This window comes from Passer domesticus, chromosome 5, assembly GCF_036417665.1.
Source record: "Passer domesticus isolate bPasDom1 chromosome 5, bPasDom1.hap1, whole genome shotgun sequence".
NCBI classification, from domain to species: domain Eukaryota; kingdom Metazoa; phylum Chordata; class Aves; order Passeriformes; family Passeridae; genus Passer; species Passer domesticus.
In genome coordinates this window covers 11,768,689-11,787,060 of record NC_087478.1, presented here as the reverse complement: position 1 = coordinate 11,787,060, position 18,372 = coordinate 11,768,689, and the positions used below count along the sequence as shown (strand labels likewise).

Sequence of the window (18,372 nt, the reverse complement as noted above, 5' to 3'; positions counted from 1 at the left end):
ACATCCTCTAAGATACGAGGGTTAAATACAAAAAATGACACATTTCAAGCAATTTGAGAAACATCTCTTTTTATTAATTTTTCAAACATGGATACATTTGAAAAGAGACAGGTCACTACAAAAGGGTAATTTTTACAAAACTAAGGGTAATTTTACCAAACTGACTACACTAAAGGGGCTCTGGAAGGAACGCTAATAAATAAGTCTAATTAAAGCTACAGTTTGCAACTACAAATACAGCTACAATTACAGTTACAACTATAACAAAAGCTACAGCTACAACAACATCTACAACTACAACTAAAACTACAGCTACAACTAAACAACTACATTAAGATGATAAGAGGTTGCTGTCTTCGAGGTGTTCCAAGCAACCTCTGTCGGCTTCTGAGTCTTCCACGAGGAAGGATGTGCAGGTGGAGCCAGGTTTTGCCTCAAAGACTTGGTCACCGTTGTAACTAGAAGGTGAAAGACAAGGCCACAGCAAGATGTGTCTGCACAATGAAGTCATGTGCTGCAGCATCTTCCTTCCGCAGGAGCAGGAAAGCAGCTTCAGGACTGCCAGTGACAAGGGAAACAATTGTGCAGAGTTCACGTGGCTGCCATCGGATGTGAACCCCAGCACAGCTCTGTGCAGGGAACTCCTCTCAGTGGCCGGAGAGCATCGTCCAGAGGCGAAATCGCAGCTGGCCATATGTTTGCATCAGCTCCCTGTGGGTGGCAGGATCTCGGGCCAGGTGCTCGAAGAGGTTGAGCGGCTCAACCCTTTGTGTTGCTGGCGACACGCTGATCTCTGCAGGAAGCTTCTCACTGCCTTGCACAAAGTGCTCCAGGCGTTTCAACTGCAGGCAGCGGTGCAGGTAGGCCATGACGTCCCACAGCCGCCGTTCAAAATCCCTCCTGCGCCACTGGGACAGCGGTACTGTGGTCAGCACGTGCATGACCACCGTCTTCCAGGTGTAGCTGGAAAACCCCGTGCCCCTCAGGATGCAGGTGAAGACCTGCAGGCATTTCAGGTGCAAGCTGTGACAGGGCAGCTGTCTGGCGATGTGCTGGAAGAATTTTGCCTCTGCCACAGCGTATGTCTCAGGCCACGCTGTGCTTGTGATGCTGTTGGCCTCGGCAGGCTGACTGCTCATAAAGTTGATGGGGCCACCTTTCTGGGGCTCTGTGGGCTGGCTGATGACAAAGATGTCGGAGTCCCCTTGGCGCACTCCAAAGAGCATCTCCACCATCAGGCTCTTCTTGCCTTTGGTAAGCTGGAATTGGCAGGACCGGCTGCAGGGCTGAAACACCAAGTGCCATGAGTAGGACTGAGGCACGTGCAGCCAGGAGCATCTCACCAGCTGGTGGAACCAGTGGGAGGTCTTCTCCACGTCCAGGTAGGAGCCGGTGCAGAGTGTCTCTAGGAGGCTGCGCTTCTGCTTCCGCCACAGCTCCTCCTGCGAGTGGTGCAGGAAGCACAACAGCTTCTCGCCCAGCTGCTCCCTCTCGCATGTGCACACCAGCTCCACGCGGACGCTGAAGGTCCTTGCTGCCATCTGCCCCGCACTGTTCAGTTCTAGGTGGAAGGCATGCCCTGGCGGGGGATTCAGCGGGACCAGCACACGGTACACGCCATCCCACTCGCGGGGACTCCAACCCTCAAAGGCACTGCCCACTCCAATGGCTTCTTGAGGCACTGGGTAGAAACTATTGCTCACGCTGTCCACAAAGACACGCGTGAAACTCTCCATCAGCTCAGCTGTCACTGAGCAACCTTGCTCCAGCTCCTCCACAGGCCACTCTATGTGATCCACAAAAAGGATGGCTCCCTCATTCCCAGCATCTTGGGTGTCTTCTCCGTCTTCTGTTCCCCCATTCCCAGCATCTTGGGTGTCTTCTCCATCTTCTGTTCCAGCACTGCTGCTTTCTTCCTTGTCACCGTCACTGTCTTCTTTTTCATTGGCAGCCACGTTACCTTGTTCATCTTCTTTTCTATCCTCCTTCTTGTTTTCCTCCACATTCGGATCACCTTGCTCTTCAACCTTGTTTCTATCACTTTCATCTTCTTCTATAACTTCCTTCTTTTCTTCCTCAGTTTCAGCAAAGGAACTGTGGGCTTCTTCATTCCCACGTTCACCTCTATCTTCCTGCTTAGTGCAATCCCTGCTTCTCTGTTCACTGGCATCACTGCTTTCCTGCACCTTCACATCCGTGTATACTTCCTGTCCATTTACGTTGTCCTCAGCTTCATTTGCATCATCATGGTTGCCTGCATTCATATGTGGGCCATTGGTGTTTTCTTCATTTCCATCTTCTTCTTCCTTTCCAGCGTCCTTGTCTTGCTCCACCTGTACATCCTTGTTTTCTCCTTCATCTGATTCATCCACGTCTTCAGGCTTTTGTGCGATGTTGCCAGGTTCTTCTTCAGTGTTCTCAGCAGTATTATCTCCTGGCACATTCCCATCATTCCATCCTTCATCATTCTTTAACTCGTGGCCATTGTCATTGTAAACATCATTGTCTTCCTCCACCTGTACATCGTTGTTATCTCCTTCTTCTGCTTCATCCACCTCTTCTGCCTTTTCTGCAATGTTGCCAGGTCCTTCTTCAGTTTCTTCAGCAGTGTTATCTCCTGGCACATTCCCATCATTCCATCCTTCATCTTTCTTTAACTCATGGCCATTGTCATTGTAAACATCGCTGTCTTCCTCCACCTTGATGTCACAATTCCCTTCAATGATGTCATCGTCTCCTTCATCTGCAGCCACGGGACTGCCTTCTCTTTCACTTCCGCTCCCGTTGTTGTCAGCCTCCACAGTTACATCAGTGTTTTCTTTGCCTTCCTCCGAATAAGGACTGTCTTCTTCCTGTTGTGTTCCACTCTCGTCGTGTCCAAAGTTGTTGCAGGAGCTCTGGTCCTTGCCGCTGCTGCTGGCCTCACGGCTCCTTCTCCTGCAGCTAAGGCACAGGCCCAAGAGGAGCAGGACTCCAGCAAGAGCCCAGAATGGCCACTGCTGTAGAGCACCAAAGAGCACGGCTGCCCAGCCCTCGTCCAGGGGCCCCTGCTCCAGCTCCTGCAGCAGCCGAGCCATCTCCTGGTCCAGCAGCTCCTGACGCTCCTGCATACGCTGGTGCGTAGCCTCATCCAGCCCATCTCCAGCCGGCTGGGGGTACTGGATCAGGCTTTGCACAAGCACGAACATCACTGATAGCAAAGCCATGGTCTGCAGGAGGACACACAGAAAGGGTTCAGTGGGGCCGGAATGGAGACAGGCAGTGGGGGTCAGGAGGCGCAGGGATGTGGCGGCAGGAGGGAGAGGGCCCCCAGCAGTTGGCAGGCGCGAGGTCTGCACCGCTGCTGCCCAGCAAGCGCGGCGCCCTCAGCAAGGCGCTCCCGCCGGGCGCTGGGCCCTGGGTGCGGGGACAGAACGCACGGCCCAGTAGCGGAGCCTCTGCCCCGGCCCTCCTCCAGCCGCAGCCCTCCTCCTGCTCTGTCTCCTCGCTGCTGTGCACTCACCGCTCGCCCAGGCTCTACTGGGGCAGCAGCACGCGCTCTGGCCTTTTATAGCTGCCCCCATTGTGACGCGGCCCTGGTGCTGTCACAGAACCCAGAGCGCATCACCCAGCCCCGCCCGCCCTCCCCAGCCCGGGCAGGGAACTCATCATGGCCCTGGGCACCAAAAGCCCCAAGAAACACCAAGTGCAGACCCATCACTCGGGAACCTGGGAACCCCAGAGCTTCCCTTGACAAAGCAGGCACAAGTGCCCTCACACACAAGTCTTGTCAAATATAAATTTGGGTGACATGACCCATGGATGTTCTCGGTATACAAGTGTAGGCTTTTATTTCATACTGGTGGGGGACATTTTTTATTATTAGTATTTCTACTTATTACTTTTGGGGCAGGGTGTCACGTAGGCTAATGCTCTGTTACAGATTTAGTGATAAATCCTTCTGAAAGAAGTCTAGGTTGCTTGGATGATGCAGAGGAAGATTTAATACCATCCTGAAAAGGCCAAAATTTGAATGACAAAATTTTGGTGCCTTCAATAACCTCTTCGCTCTCAAACTCTATGGTTCAACACCATGCAAAATTCTGGTAGAGCCAGGATTTTGTTGAGAAAGTAGAATGTCTGGTTTTTGAAATTTGTGCAAAGATGTACCTCTGTCACTCCCACCATCTTCTAAATTGTCTCCCTCAAACAGAGTTAGCCAATCTCTCTGACCGATAAAGGAACTTCTGCCTCTTTCTGCTGTCTCTTTGTGTATTTATCTCCAAAGGACTGTGAGTACAGGAGAGATTATACTCCTCAACCATTCTTTGGGGAACTCACCAATAAATAGAACTGCAGAAATGGGGAGGGAGGAAAGGGAAACAGGATGTGACTTGAGTACCTGCATAGTGACCACAGATGTCCACTGCTAGACAGACACTGGTGTCAGGCGGATCACGCCCTCTCATTAGTGCGCAGAAGGACAACCATGTTGGGATTTCTGAAACTGCTCTGAATTGGATCTGCTTAACAGATGTCATTAGTAAAATCAGTCAAAGGGTTTTGAACCGTCTTCCAAGCTGATGCCACTTATCATGGATCTTCCCCCGTTCTTCTAGGGAGACTGGTTTTGATGTTTTCCCATCCTTCTTTCTACAAGGGAGCAAGAATTTTTACTCTTTCAGTTCTGTTTCCTCTCATTTCCCAAGATTTAATAAAGTGAACACTCAGCAGAATAGTTCTGTATTTTTTGAACACAATTCTTCTTTTATCCAATTGTGGCCCTCTGTGACCATGAAAACACGAAAACTGTTCTGAGCTACGGATTATACTTAAGAGGTGGATATGGGTCATTTCTCCAAGGTTGTTCTTAGTTCAACTGCTGTGTAAACTGTTGATGTCAGTGACTGGAAGCTGTTCTCCAGGACATTATATATATGATAATTATATGACAGAAAATGCAATATATAGTTGGATCTGACCTTCAAGTTCTCTAGCTTAAAAAAAATAAAAAAAAAGTCTGTAAGAAATTTGCTGGTTTTCCTATTACTAAATGCCTTCAGCTTTATATTTAGCTTACTGCACATACAAGAGACTTTCCTTGCATGGACAGCAGTGCCCATCCATCGTCAAGCTGGGGTATATTTTAAGTCTCAATGATCACTGCCTCCAGAAAGCATTTTTGAGACAAAAGAGGCAAAGTATTTTGCGGAACTATACAATCTTCCAGCAGCAGGATTCTCACTCTCACATAAACACTTCCTATTTTTCCACAAAGGCATCCGAGATAGATTTTTCTGAGAAATAACAAACCATCAACAATTTATTAAATAACAAACAAGAGGAAAACACCACTTCCTCAGTCACCACGTTTTCCTTGATTTTTATAAGCCTTCAGATTTACAGCTGCTGGTACTACCACAGTAGCCGGGTTTTTTTCTAGTTTTACTTTCTCTTTCAGCAGAACAAGCACAGCTGCAAACTCATTTCTAGGCTCTCTTGTACATCCACATTCCAACCAGTCATAGTTGCACAACATCCCATCAGGGTACTGGGATTACTGCAGTGTCACAGACAGTTCAGGTGAGGTTCAAGGAGCTGTACAGTTTTAACTATGTTTTATATGGATAATTAAATGATGTATGACATGGAAATAAGCCAGCTGTACTGAAACTTAATAAACTAACTGCTCTGATGCAACAGTCAAGCATCTCATCATTTATAAAATGAAATAGGTTTAAAGCAAAAACCATGTAGAGAAAAGAATGCCTGACATTGTAAAGTCGCATGTTCAAAGGACCATTTTGAACATTAAGCAAGTGTACTACATTTTCAAAAGAATTCCTGGCACCAAAATGCTCTCTGTTTGCTTTTTTACCATGTTCAAGAATGGATCACTCTTAGGGGGAAGAAAATCCTGTGTGCAAACCACTGTATGAAACTAAACAATCCTTAAACGTGGCTAATTTCCATGTGGAGCTGATGATTTAGCACTGGCATCCTTCAGCAAAAGAGAAAGATCTGCCAGTCTCTAGTTTACTTCTGTAAGATGAAAAAGGTGAAGGTGTGAATTTGATCTTGCTTCAATTGACTTCAGTGGCCAAACCCTTGCCATGACTTCAGTGGGAGTGAGACTGCATCTTAATTCCTTCAATGTGGAGAAATCCAAATCAGCTGAGAATAATGCTCTTGTTTATTGGATTTAAATCACTACCATAGTTATTTTTAACAGTGCTAAGCAAATCCTGTTTTAAAAGCCACAGGTTACCTTCAGTCATGCTTATTCCTATGTATTGTGTCACAATGTAGGGTTCCATGTCCTCTGACCAAGTCACAAGTGTTCACAGCAAGCAAGGCTTGCTCTGAGGCATGGCCACATTCCCACATGGGAATAATGTATATTTGTGGATGTTACTGGTGACAACATCCAAATGTGGGCTGAGGCATCCCCCTCAGCCAATAAACCAGGATGCACACTTTTGTAAAATGAATGCATTCACTGAGAACAAAGACTATACTATCTAGGATGTCCATGAAAAGCAGCAAAGGAAATCAAATCAACGGGGTTACATTTGCAATTAGGAATCTGCATTTCTGCAGGGAAATGTTAGGATAGCTACAAATTTTAAAACATTCAATTTTTGTTTTCTTTTCCTTAGAAGGCAATCAGCCTTCTGGTTTGGCTGTTCTCTACTCTTCCTTATAAAGTAGAACTTCGAGAACTGCTCAGAAAATATGTATGCAAGTACCTCTCAATTAATTAGAAAATATTATTACTCAGAAGAAAGACAGAAACAAGACTATCTACACTGAATGAATTAAACATTTATGAATTAGGACACAGGCCCTTCCATTCTTTAGGAAGGGATGCTGTCCTGCAAATTACATTAATGAATGAGACTGATAGATGAAAACCTTCTGCATCTGCTCTAGCGGTTGGAATGAGGATGTTAAAGAAGGCAGACAAGGAGGATGTGCTACTTAGGGATACTGAACATCACTTCTGTGCTTGAGGAGTCCTGCAGTTTGGATGAAGGTCACAGGTTATCTCCAGCTGCATAAAAATGAGTGATAAATATCCACTGTTTCTCTTAGACTGAAAGCAGTGTTAAACAAAGAGTATTAAAATAAGGAATATTACTCAAAAATCATCCCCTGCTTTTCTAAAGACAGCGATCTTCTATTAGAAGACAGTTTGTTACCTCCTCCATATATTAAAGCTATAACATAATAATAAAAGCAGCTCAAACTTGTAGAAGTATCTAAGATACATAGATTAAATAAGATCTATGCCGTGAGAGCACCCTAAAAACATCACAAGAGCAGTGACAATTTCTGAGGTAGTAATGACATGAACCAATATTTAAAAGTTAAGTCTAAATGAAGAAGATAATTTTTCAACTATTGGAAAATGGGGGAATAAAGGATGAGGTATGTGATTAAAGTTCATAGTGTATTAACAAAGGTGGAGAATGTCTTACTTTGATTCTGTATTACAACATATTTCAATTGCATTGTGTGTAGTTTTAGATTTATACATGCATGATTTTTTAGAACACATTTTTAGGCTGGGGCACACAATAAAGGAAATCCATCGTGTGACATTGCATTGATCCCCACATCACTCACTGGAGTATCTTAGCATTTCCAGCACAGGTTCTCACTTCTTAAGGTGAAAACCCAGAGAAGATGCAAACCTGTAACTGCCATTAAGAGAAGGTCTAAGATTTTAATTGCTGTCTGAACACAAAGGAGCTGCACATGCTGTGGTTTCTGGAAGCACTCCTGCAGTTACAGACGCATCTTTAACTAGCCCACCCTGTCCCTCTTCCCCATCCACCACTGACTGATGCAGCTGGGAGATTCAGTAACTGCGGAGCAAAACCTTGCTTACTTTCAGCTCTCCTGCCCCAGCAAATGCTCAGCTCTTCTGGGAAGATGGACCCATGCCATAAACACACTGCACCTTGAAGGGAATGAAACCTTCCCTTCAAAGACACGCACGTGACCAGGTGTTTGGAACTGCCTGCTGTTGCCATTTTCCGTCTCTTTTCCACAAAGAAGGGAAAGAACCCTGTATCTTCCTCTTCATGATATTTCAGGTCTTAATTCTAAAGAACAGAGATGCCAGGACTTGTCAGTGACATGACTAACAATTTTAGGAGAACTGGCAAGACAGTTCATTTCTCCTACATCTTACTCACAGAAACCATGGTGTAGCCATGATATTTTATGAAAAATTCTCTGCTAGGATTTTTCCCGTCCTGAGGAGCTGAGAGCCTCAGGAAAGAAATGTAAACAATAACTGTCTGCTGCTGTGGAATGCAACAGGTGCATCTTCCATTGGTCCATGTGGATTGTTTTCACTTGATGACCAATCACAGCCACCTGTGCCAAGGCTGTGAGCAGTCACAAGATTTTGTTATGCATTCTATTCTTTTCTATTCTTGTTCTTTGCAGCCTTCTGATCTTTCTTCTCTCTGTTCTTTAGTATAGTTTTAAGGTAGTATTTTAATATAATATATAACATAATAAATCAGCCTTCTGAGAAAAATGGAGTCAAGGCTCGTGTCCCCACATTTGGATGGTCCGCCTCAACACTCAGTGGACTTGGCTTACAACAGCATGATCATGGCTTACTTAAAAAATCTCCAGCAGCAGAGCCACAGAAAAAAGGCTTCCAAACTAAAAACGCCATTCTGTTCTGATAATAGGTATTTGCATTTATAAAACATATTTTGACTGCTTAGCATCAAGTCACATGTGTGGTGACCATGCTACCATTCCTCAACTCCAGAACAGTGTAAGAATGTAGCAATGAGGAACCAATTTAGCTGAGACTCAGAATTCCCTTTGTGACCAGTTACAGACTTTTTTTAATGGCAAGCCACACCAAAATCAGCAGGACGGGAACATCTCAACGTCCTTCAAAACAGTTACACCTAATGACACCTTTGAAAGCCTCTGAAATTTAAGGTCGTATAATTTTCATATAATTTAAATTATTTTCATTTTCATTTTTTATACACAAAACAGAGGTTGCCTCACTTTCCTTTAGGCAGGAACAAGCCCTTTCTCATGTTGGAGAGTACACATGAAGATTTACATGGGCATTGCAGAAATTCTCAACCAAACTTTTGAGATAAAGTATTTCTAGTATAGCTGCAGCAATTTATCCAATTGCTAAGGTATTCTAAAATTGACTAGTTGACCCCAGATGTATTGGTACAAAGGCAAAGAGAATAAATACTTCCAAACTCCTATGAATCTTACTATGTACTGCAAGAAGTAAATGATATTTTGTTTAGCTGCATCTCAGCATGGACAAAGCTGTGCATGCAAAGTGGCCCTCGTTGCTATACAATATTACACAGGCCTGGTGGAAAAGGTTTGAGCTGTAGATAATCAGGGCTCCTCCAAAAGGACACAGATAACCAGGAATAGAGAAAACATAACTTTCTGCTGTCACAATTTTGTGTCAAAACCTTGGTGATGAGAAGAGAAAAAAAGATGTATTAAACGACCTGTTTTGTAGTTGGGGACTTCTCTGTCTTTCTCTTTTTGGGCTGAATTGTTCCCCAGGAGTGTATAAAAATGACTCTGTAAAGAAAACTTTTCCAAAGATTCCTAAAAAAATTCAGGAGTACTCTGCTGCAAAATTTCAGGCACTTCAAGGCATTTTTAATTCAAGCTTCAAGCATTTCTGTGGGAATTCTTGAGAGACCGCATACTTAATATATCCAACATCTCTGATTGGCAAAAGTCTTTATTTCAGATAGGGGTAGAGGAAGGACATCCTCTAAGATACGAGGGTTAAATACGAAGAATGACACATTTCAAGCAATTTGAGAAACATCTCTTTTTATTAATTTTTCAAACATGGATACGTTTGAAAAGAGACAGGTCACTACAAAAGGGTAATTTTTACAAAACTAAGGGTAATTTTACCAAACTGACTACACTAAAGGGGCTCTGGAAGGAACGCTAATAAATAAGTCTAATTAAAGCTACAGTTTACAACAACAAATAAAGCTACACTTACAGTTACAACTATAACAAAAGCTACAGCTACAATGACATCTACAACTACAACTAAAACTACAGCTACAACTAAACAACTACATTAAGATGATAAGAGGTTGCTGTCTTCGAGGTGTTCCAAGCAACCTCTGTCGGCTTCTGAGTCTTCCACGAGGAAGGATGTGCAGGTGGAGCCAGGTTTTGCCTCAAAGAGTTGGCCACCGTTGTAACTAGAAGGTGCAGGACAAGGCCACAGCAAGATGTGTCTGCACAATGAAGTCATGTGCTGCAGCATCTTCCTTCCGCAGGAGCAGGAAAGCAGCTTCAGGACTGCCAGTGACAAGGGAAACAATTGTGCAGAGTTGACGTGGCTGCCATCGGATGTGATCCCCAGCACAGCTCTGTGCAGGGAACGCCTCTCAGTGGCTGGAGAGCATCGTCCAGAGGCGAAATCGCAGCTGGCCATATGTTTGCATCAGCTCCCTGTGGGTGGCAGGATCTCGGGCCAGGTGCTCGAAGAGGTTGAGCGGCTCAACCCTTTGTGTTGCTGGCGACACGCTGATCTCTGCAGGAAGCTTCTCACTGCCTTGCACAAAGTGCTCCAGGCATTTCAACTGCAGGCAGCGGTGCAGGTAGGCCATGACGTCCCACAGCCGCCGTTCAAAATCCCTCCTGCGCCACTGGGACAGCGGTACTGTGGTCAGCACGTGCATGACCACCGTCTTCCAGGTGTAGCTGGAAAACCCCGTGCCCCTCAGGATGCAGGTGAAGACCTGCAGGCATTTCAGGTGCAAGCTGTGACAGGGCAGCTGTCTGGCGATGTGCTGGAAGAATTTTGCCTCTGCCATAGCGTATGTCTCAGGCCACGCTGTGCTTGTGATGCTGTTGGCCTCGGCAGGCTGACTGCTCATAAAGTTGATGGGGCCACCTTTCTGGGGCTCTGTGGGCTGGCTGATGACAAAGATGTCGGAGTCCCCTTGGCGCACTCCAAAGAGCATCTCCACCATCAGGCTCTTCTTGCCTTTGGTTATCTGGAATTGGCAGGACCGGCTGCAGGGCTGAAACACCAAGTGCCATGAGTAGGACTGAGGCACGTGCAGCCAGGAGCATCTCACCAGCTGGTGGAACCAGTGGGAGGTCTTCTCCACGTCCAGGTAGGAGCCGGTGCAGAGTGTCTCTAGGAGGCTGCGCTTCTGCTTCCGCCACAGCTCCTCCTGCGAGTGGTGCAGGAAGCACAACAGCTTCTCGCCCAGCTGCTCCCTCTCGCATGTGCACACCAGCTCCACGCGGACGCTGAAGGTCCTTGCTGCCATCTGCCCCGCACTGTTCAGTTCTAGGTGGAAGGCATGCCCTGGCGGGGGATTCAGCGGGACCAGCACACGGTACACGCCATCCCACTCGCGGGGACTCCAACCCTCAAAGGCACTGCCCACTCCAATGGCTTCTTGAGGCACTGGGTAGAAACTATTGCTCACGCTGTCCACAAAGACACGCGTGAAACTCTCCATCAGCTCAGCTGTCACTGAGCAACCTTGCTCCAGCTCCTCCACAGGCCACTCTATGTGATCCACAAAAAGGATGGCTCCCTCATTCCCAGCATCTTGGGTGTCTTCTCCGTCTTCTGTTCCCCCATTCCCAGCATCTTGGGTGTCTTCTCCATCTTCTGTTCCAGCACTGCTGCTTTCTTCCTTGTCACCGTCACTGTCTTCTTTTTCATTGGCAGCCACGTTACCTTGTTCATCTTCTTTTCTATCCTCCTTCTTGTTTTCCTCCACATTCGTATCATCTTGCTCTTCAACCTTGTTTCTATCACTTTCATCTTCTTCTATAACTTCCTTCTTTTCTTCCTCAGTTTCAGCAAAGGAACTGTGGTCTTCTTCATTCCCACGTTCACCACTATGTTTCTCCCCAGTGCAATCCCTGCTTCTCTGTTCACTGGCATCACTGCTTTCCTGCACCTTCACATCCGTGTATACCTCCTGTCCATTTACGTTGTCCTCACCTTCATTTACATCATCATTGTTGCCTGCCTTCATATTTGAGCCATTGGTGTTTTCTTCATTCCCATCTTCTTCCTTTCCAGCGTCCTTGTCTTGCTCCACCTGTACATCCTTGTTATCTCCTTCATCTGCTTCATCCACCTCTTCTGCCTTTTCTGCAACGTTGCCAGGTTCTTCTTCAGTTGCTTCATCAGTATTATCTCCTGGCACATTCTCATCATTCCATCCTTCATCTTTCTTTAACTCGTGGCCATTGTCATTGTAAACATCATTGTCTTCCTCCACCTGTACATCCTTGTTTTCTCCTTCTTCTGCTTCATCCACCCCTTCTGCCTTTTCTGCAATGTTGCCAGGTTCTTCTTCAGTTCCTTCAGCAGTGTTATCTCCTGGCACATCCCCATCATTCCATCGTTCATCCTTCTTTAACTCATGGCCATTGTCATTGTAAACATCGCTGTCTTCCTCCACCTTGATGTCACAATTCCCTTCAATGACGTCATCGTCTCCTTCATCTGCAGCCACGGGACTGCCTTCTCTGTCACTTCCGCTCCCATTGTTGTCAGCCTCCACAGTTACATCAGTGTTTTCTTTGCCTTCCTCCGAATAAGGACGGTCTTCTTCCTGTTGTGTTCCACTCTCGTCGTGTCCAAAGTTGTTGCAGGAGCTGTGGTCCTTGCCGCTGCTGCTGGCCTCACGGCTCCTTCTCCTGCAGCTAAAGCACAGGCCCAAGAGGAGCAGGACTCCAGCAAGAGCCCAGAATGGCCACTGCTGCAGAGCACCAAAGAGCACGGCTGCCCAGCCCTCGTCCAGGGGCCCCTGCTCCAGCTCCTGCAGCAGCCGAGCCATCTCCTGGTCCAGCAGCTCCTGACGCTCCTGCATACGCTGGTGCGTAGCCTCATCCAGCCCATCTCCAGCTGGCTGGGGGTACTGGATCAGGCTTTGCACGAGCACGAAGATCACTGATAGCAAAGCCATGGTCTGCAGAAGGACACACAGAAAGGGTTCAGTGGGGCCGGAATGGAGACAGGCAGTGGGGGTCAGGAGGCGCAGGGATGTGGCGGCAGGAGGGAGAGGGCCCCCGGCAGTTGGCAGGCGCGAGGCCTGCACCGCTGCTGCCCAGCAAGCGCGGCGCCCTCAGCAAGGCGCTCCTGCCGGGCGCTGGGCCCTGGGTGCGGGGACAGAACGCACGGCCCGGTAGCGGAGCCTCTGCCCCGGCCCTCCTCCAGCCGCAGCCCTCCTCCTGCTCTGTCTCCTCGCTGCTGTGCACTCACCGCTCGCCCAGGCTCTACTGGGGCAGCAGCACGCGCTCTGGCCTTTTATAGCTGCCCCCATTGTGACGCGGCCCTGGTGCTGTCACAGAACCCAGAGCGCATCACCCAGCCCCGCCCGCCCTCCCCAGCCCGGGCAGGGAACTCATCATGGCCCTGGGCACCCAAAGCCCCAAGAAACACCAAGTGCAGACCCATCACTCGGGAACCTGGGAACCCCAGAGCTTCCCTTGACAAAGCAGGCACAAGTGCACTCACACACAAGTCTTGTCAAATATAAATTCGGGTGACATGACCCATGGATGTTCTCGGTATACAAGTGTAGGTTTTTATTTCATACCGGTGGGGGACATTTTTTATTATTAGTATTTCTACTTATTACTTTTGGGGCAGGGTGTCACGTAGCTAATGCTCTGTTACGGATTTCTGAAAGAAATCCAGGTTGCTTGGATGATGCAGAGGAAGATTTAATACCATCCTGAAAAGGCCAAAATTTGAATGACAAAATTTTGGTGCCTTCAATAACCTCTTCGCTCTCAAACTCTATGGTTCAACACCATGCAAAATTCTGGTAGAGCCAGGATTTTGTTGAGAAAGTAGAATGTCTGGTTTTTGAAATTTGTGCAAAGATGTACCTCTGTCACTCCCACCATCTTCTAAATTGTCTCCCTCAAACAGAGTTAGCCAATCTCTCTGACCAATAAAGGAACTTCTGCCTCTTTCTGCTGTCTCTTTGTGTATTTATCTCCAAAGGACTTTGAGTACAGGAGAGATTATACTCCTCCACCATTCTTTGGGGAACTCACCAATAAACAGAACTGCAGAAATGGGGAGGGCGGAAAGGGAAACAGGATGTGACTTGAGTACCTGCATAGTGACCACAGATGTCCACTGCTAGACAGACACTGGTGTCAGGCGGATCATGCCCTCTCATTAGTGCGCAGAAGGACAACCATGTTGGGATTTCTGAAACTGCTCTGAATTGGATCTGCTTAACAGATGTCATTAGTAAAATCAGTCAAAGAGTTTTGAACCATCTTCCAAGCTGATGCCACTTATCATGGATCTTCCCCCGTTCTTCTAGGGAGACTGGTTTTGATGTTTTCCCATCCTTCTTTCTACAAGGGAGCAAAAATTCTTCACTCTTTCAGTTCTGTTTCCTCTCATTTCCCAAGATTTAATAAAGTGAACACTCAGCAGAATAGTTCTGTATTTTTTGAACACATTTCTTCTTTTATCCAATTGAGGCCCTTCTGTGACCTTGAAAACACAAAAACTGTTGTGAGCTACACTTTGTACTTAAGAGGTTGATATGGGTCAGTTCTCCAAGGTTGTTCTTAGTTCAACTGCTATGTTAACTGTTGATGTCAGTGACTGGAAGCTGTTCTCCAGGACATTATATATATGAAAATTATATGACAGAAAATGCAATATATAATTGGATCTGACCTTCAAGTTCTCTAGCTTAAAAAAAAGAAAAAAAAAAAGTCTGTAAGAAATTTGCTGGTTTTCCTATTACTAAATGCCTTCAGATTTATATTTAGCTTACTGCACATACAAGAGACTTTCCTTGCATGGACAGCAGTGCCCATCCATCGTCAAGCTGGGGTATATTTTAAGTCTCAATGATCACTGCCTCCAGAAAGCATTTTTGAGACAAAAGAGGCAAAGTGTTTTGCGGAACTATACAATCTTCCAGCAGCAGGATCCTCCCTCTCACATAAACACTTCCTATTTTTCCACAAAGGCATCCGAGATAGATTTTTCTGAGAAATAACAAACCATCAACAATTTATTAAATAACAAACAAGAGGAAAACACCACTTCCTCAGTCTTCCTCAGTCACCATGTTTTCCTTGATTTTTATAAGCCTTCAGATTTACAGCTGCTGGTACTACCACAGGAGCCGGGTTTTTTCTAGTTTTACCTTCTCTTCCAGCAGAACAAGCACAGCTGCAAACTCATTTCTAGGCTCTCTTATACATCCACATTCCAACCAGTCATAGTTGCACAGCATCCCATCAGGGTACTGGGATTACTGCAGTGTCACAGACAGTTCAGGTGAGGTTCAAGGAGCTGTACAGTTTTAACTATGTTTTATATGGATAATTAAATGATGTATGACATGGAAATAAGCCAGCTGTACTGAAACTTAACAAACTAACTGCTCTGATGCAACAGTCAAGCATCTCATCATTTATAAAATGAAATAGGTTTAAAGCAAAAACCATGTAGAGAAAAGAATGCCAGACATTGTAAAGTAGCATGTTCAAAGGACCATTTTTGAACATTAAGCAAGTGTACTCATCCAGTCACATTTTCAAAAGAATTCCTGGCACCAAAATGCTCTCTGTTTGCTTTTTCACCATGTTCAAGAATGGATCACTCTTAGGGGGAAGAAAATTCTGTGTGCAAACCACTGCATGAAACTAAACAATCCTTAAAACGTGGCTAATTTCCATGTGGAGCTGATGATTTAGCACTGGCATCCTTCAGCAAAAGAGAAAGATCTGCCTGTCTTTAGTTTACTTCTGTAAGATGAAAAAGGTGAAGAGTGTGAATTTCATCTTGCTTCCATTGACTTCAGTGGCCAAACACTTGCCATGACTTCAGTGGGAGTGAGACTGCATCTTAATTCCTTCAATGTGGAGAAAACCAAATCAGCTGAGAATAATGCTCTTGTATATTGGATTTAAATCACTACCATAGTTGTTTTTAACAGTGCTAAGCAAATCCTGTTTTAAAAGCCACAGGTTACCTTCAGTCATGCTTATTCCTATGTATTGTGTCACAATGTAGGGTTCCGGGTCCTCTGACCAAGTCACAAGTGTTCACAGCAAGCAAGGCTTGCTCTGGGGCATGGCCACATTCCCACATGGGAATGATGTATGTTTGTGGATGTCACAGGTGACAACATCCAAGTGTGGGCTGAGGCATCCCCCTCAGCCAATAAACCAGGGTGCACACTTTTGTAAAATGAATGCATTCAGTGAGAACAAAGACTATACTAACTAGGATGTCCAGGAAAAGCAGCAAAGTAAATCAAATCAACAGGGTTACATTTGCAATTAGGAATCTGCATTTCTGCAGGGAAATGTTAGGATAGCTACAAATTTTAAAACATTCAATTTTTGTTTTCTTTTCCTTAGAAGGCAATCAGCCTTCTGGTTTGGCTGTTCTCTACTCTTCCTTATAAAGTAGAACTTCGAGAACTGCTCAGAAAATATGTATGCAAGTACCTCTCAATTAATTAGAAAATATTATTACTCAGAAGATAGACAGAAACAAGACTATCTACACTGAATGAATTAAACATATATGAATTAGGACACAGACCCTTCCATTCTTTGGTAAGGGATGCTGTCCTGCAAATTACATTAATGAATGAGACTGATAGATGAAAACCTTCTGCATCTGCTCTAGCAGTTGGAATGAGGATGTTAAAGAAGGCAGACAAGGAGGATGTGCTACTTAGGGATACTGAACATCACTTCTGTGCTTGAGGAGTCCTGCAGTTTGGATGAAGGTCACAGGTTATCTCCAGCTGCATAAAAATGAGTGATAAATATCCACTGTTTCTCTTAGACTGAAAGCAGTGTTAAACAAAGAGTATTAAAATAAGGAATATTACTCAAAAATCATCCCCTGCTTTTCTAAAGACAGCAATCTTCTATTAGAAGACAGTTTGTTACCTCCTCCATATATTAAAGCTGTAACATAATAATAAAAGCAGCTCAAACTTGTAGAAGTATCTAAGATACATAGATTAAATAAGATCTATGCAGTGAGAGCACCCTAAAAACATCACAAGAGCAGTGACAATTTCTGAGGTAGTAATGACATGAACCAATATTTAAAAGTTAAGTCTAAATGAAGAAGATAATTTTTCAACTATTGGAAAATGGGGGAATAAAGGATGAGGTATGTGATTAAAGTTCATAGTGTATTAACAAAGGTGGAGAATGTCTTACTTTGATTCTGTATTACAACATATTTCAATTGCATTGTGTGTAGTTTTAGATTTATACATGCATGATTTTTTAGAACACATTTTTAGGCTGGGGCACACAATAAAGGAAATCCATCGTGTGACATTGCATTGATCCCCACATCACTCACTGGAGTATCTTAGCATTTCCAGCACAGGTTCTCACTTCTTAAGGTGAAAACCCAGAGAAGATGCAAACCTGTAACTGCCATTAAGAGAAGGTCTAAGATTTTAATTGCTGTCTGAACACAAAGGAGCTGCACATGCTGTGGTTTCTGGAAGCACTCCTGCAGTTACAGACGCATCTTTAACTAGCCCACCCTGTCCCTCTTTCCCATCCACCACTGACTGATGCAGCTGGGAGATTCAGTAACTGCGGAGCAAAACCTTGCTTACTTTCAGCTCTCCTGCCCCAGCAAATGCTCAGCTCTTCTGGGAAGATGGACCCATGCCATAAACACACTGCACCTTGAAGGGAATGAAACCTTCCCTTCAAAGACATGCACGTGACCAGGTGTTTGGAACTGCCTGCTGTTGCCATTTTCCGTCTGTTGTCCACAAAGAAGGGAAAGAACCCTGTATCTTCCTCTTCATGATATTTCAAGTCTTAATTCCAAAGAACAGAGATGCCAGGACTTGTCAGTGTACAGATTTCAAAACTACGATTTTTATATTCCAATAAAGAGTTATTGCTCAGTTTTAGTGAATTTAATACTACTGTTGCAAATTGTGACCACTGAATGTCTAGAGCAACCTAGTCACTATGACCTTATAAATTCATTATAAACCTAATGAATAAGTCGCCTAGGCCATGTAGCTTCAATATGTAATTTTTATCACTGACGCAAGAGTTCTTCTTTCTTCTCCTCACCTATCCCTGTTTGACATCTTGGGGTTTTGTTTTATTTTATTTTGTTCTGTGGAGTTAGACATCAACAAAATAGCAATATGTTAGAAAAACATATTTATTTTAAAATATATTTTTAAAAAAAGATCTTTTAAAAATCTTTAAAATATCTTGTAAAGATTTAAAACTAATCAACTACAGGAATATGGGGCAGTTTTATGGCACCTGCTCTACTGGAATCAGATGGGATACATCTCTCTGTTAAGGACA

General features: G+C 44.9%; 2 protein-coding genes and 1 long non-coding RNA gene across 4 annotated transcripts in view; 1 reads left to right on the top strand and 2 right to left on the bottom strand.

Moving 5' to 3' along the window:
* The window catches only part of LOC135301679 (uncharacterized), a 34,802-nt gene that overhangs the window by 4,260 nt on the left and 12,170 nt on the right, over positions 1–18,372 (top strand). The gene's annotated exons all lie outside the window — the stretch shown is intronic.
* LOC135301677 (uncharacterized) lies at positions 53–3,204 on the bottom strand. The gene has a single exon (XM_064421980.1). The coding sequence runs from the start codon at positions 3,186–3,188 to the stop codon at positions 648–650; it is 2,541 nt and encodes an 846-aa protein (XP_064278050.1). The 5' UTR covers positions 3,189–3,204; the 3' UTR covers positions 53–647.
* LOC135301663 (inositol 1,4,5-trisphosphate receptor-interacting protein-like) lies at positions 9,847–12,992 on the bottom strand. The gene has a single exon (XM_064421965.1). The coding sequence runs from the start codon at positions 12,972–12,974 to the stop codon at positions 10,419–10,421; it is 2,556 nt and encodes an 851-aa protein (XP_064278035.1). The 5' UTR covers positions 12,975–12,992; the 3' UTR covers positions 9,847–10,418.

What these genes read in the sequence shown, in the direction of transcription:
- LOC135301677 (XM_064421980.1), bottom strand. Translation starts at nt 3,188, where the DNA reads ATGTTCGTGCTTGTGCAAAGCCTGATCCAGTACCCCCAGCCGGCTGGA.
- LOC135301663 (XM_064421965.1), bottom strand. Translation starts at nt 12,974, where the DNA reads ATGGCTTTGCTATCAGTGATCTTCGTGCTCGTGCAAAGCCTGATCCAG.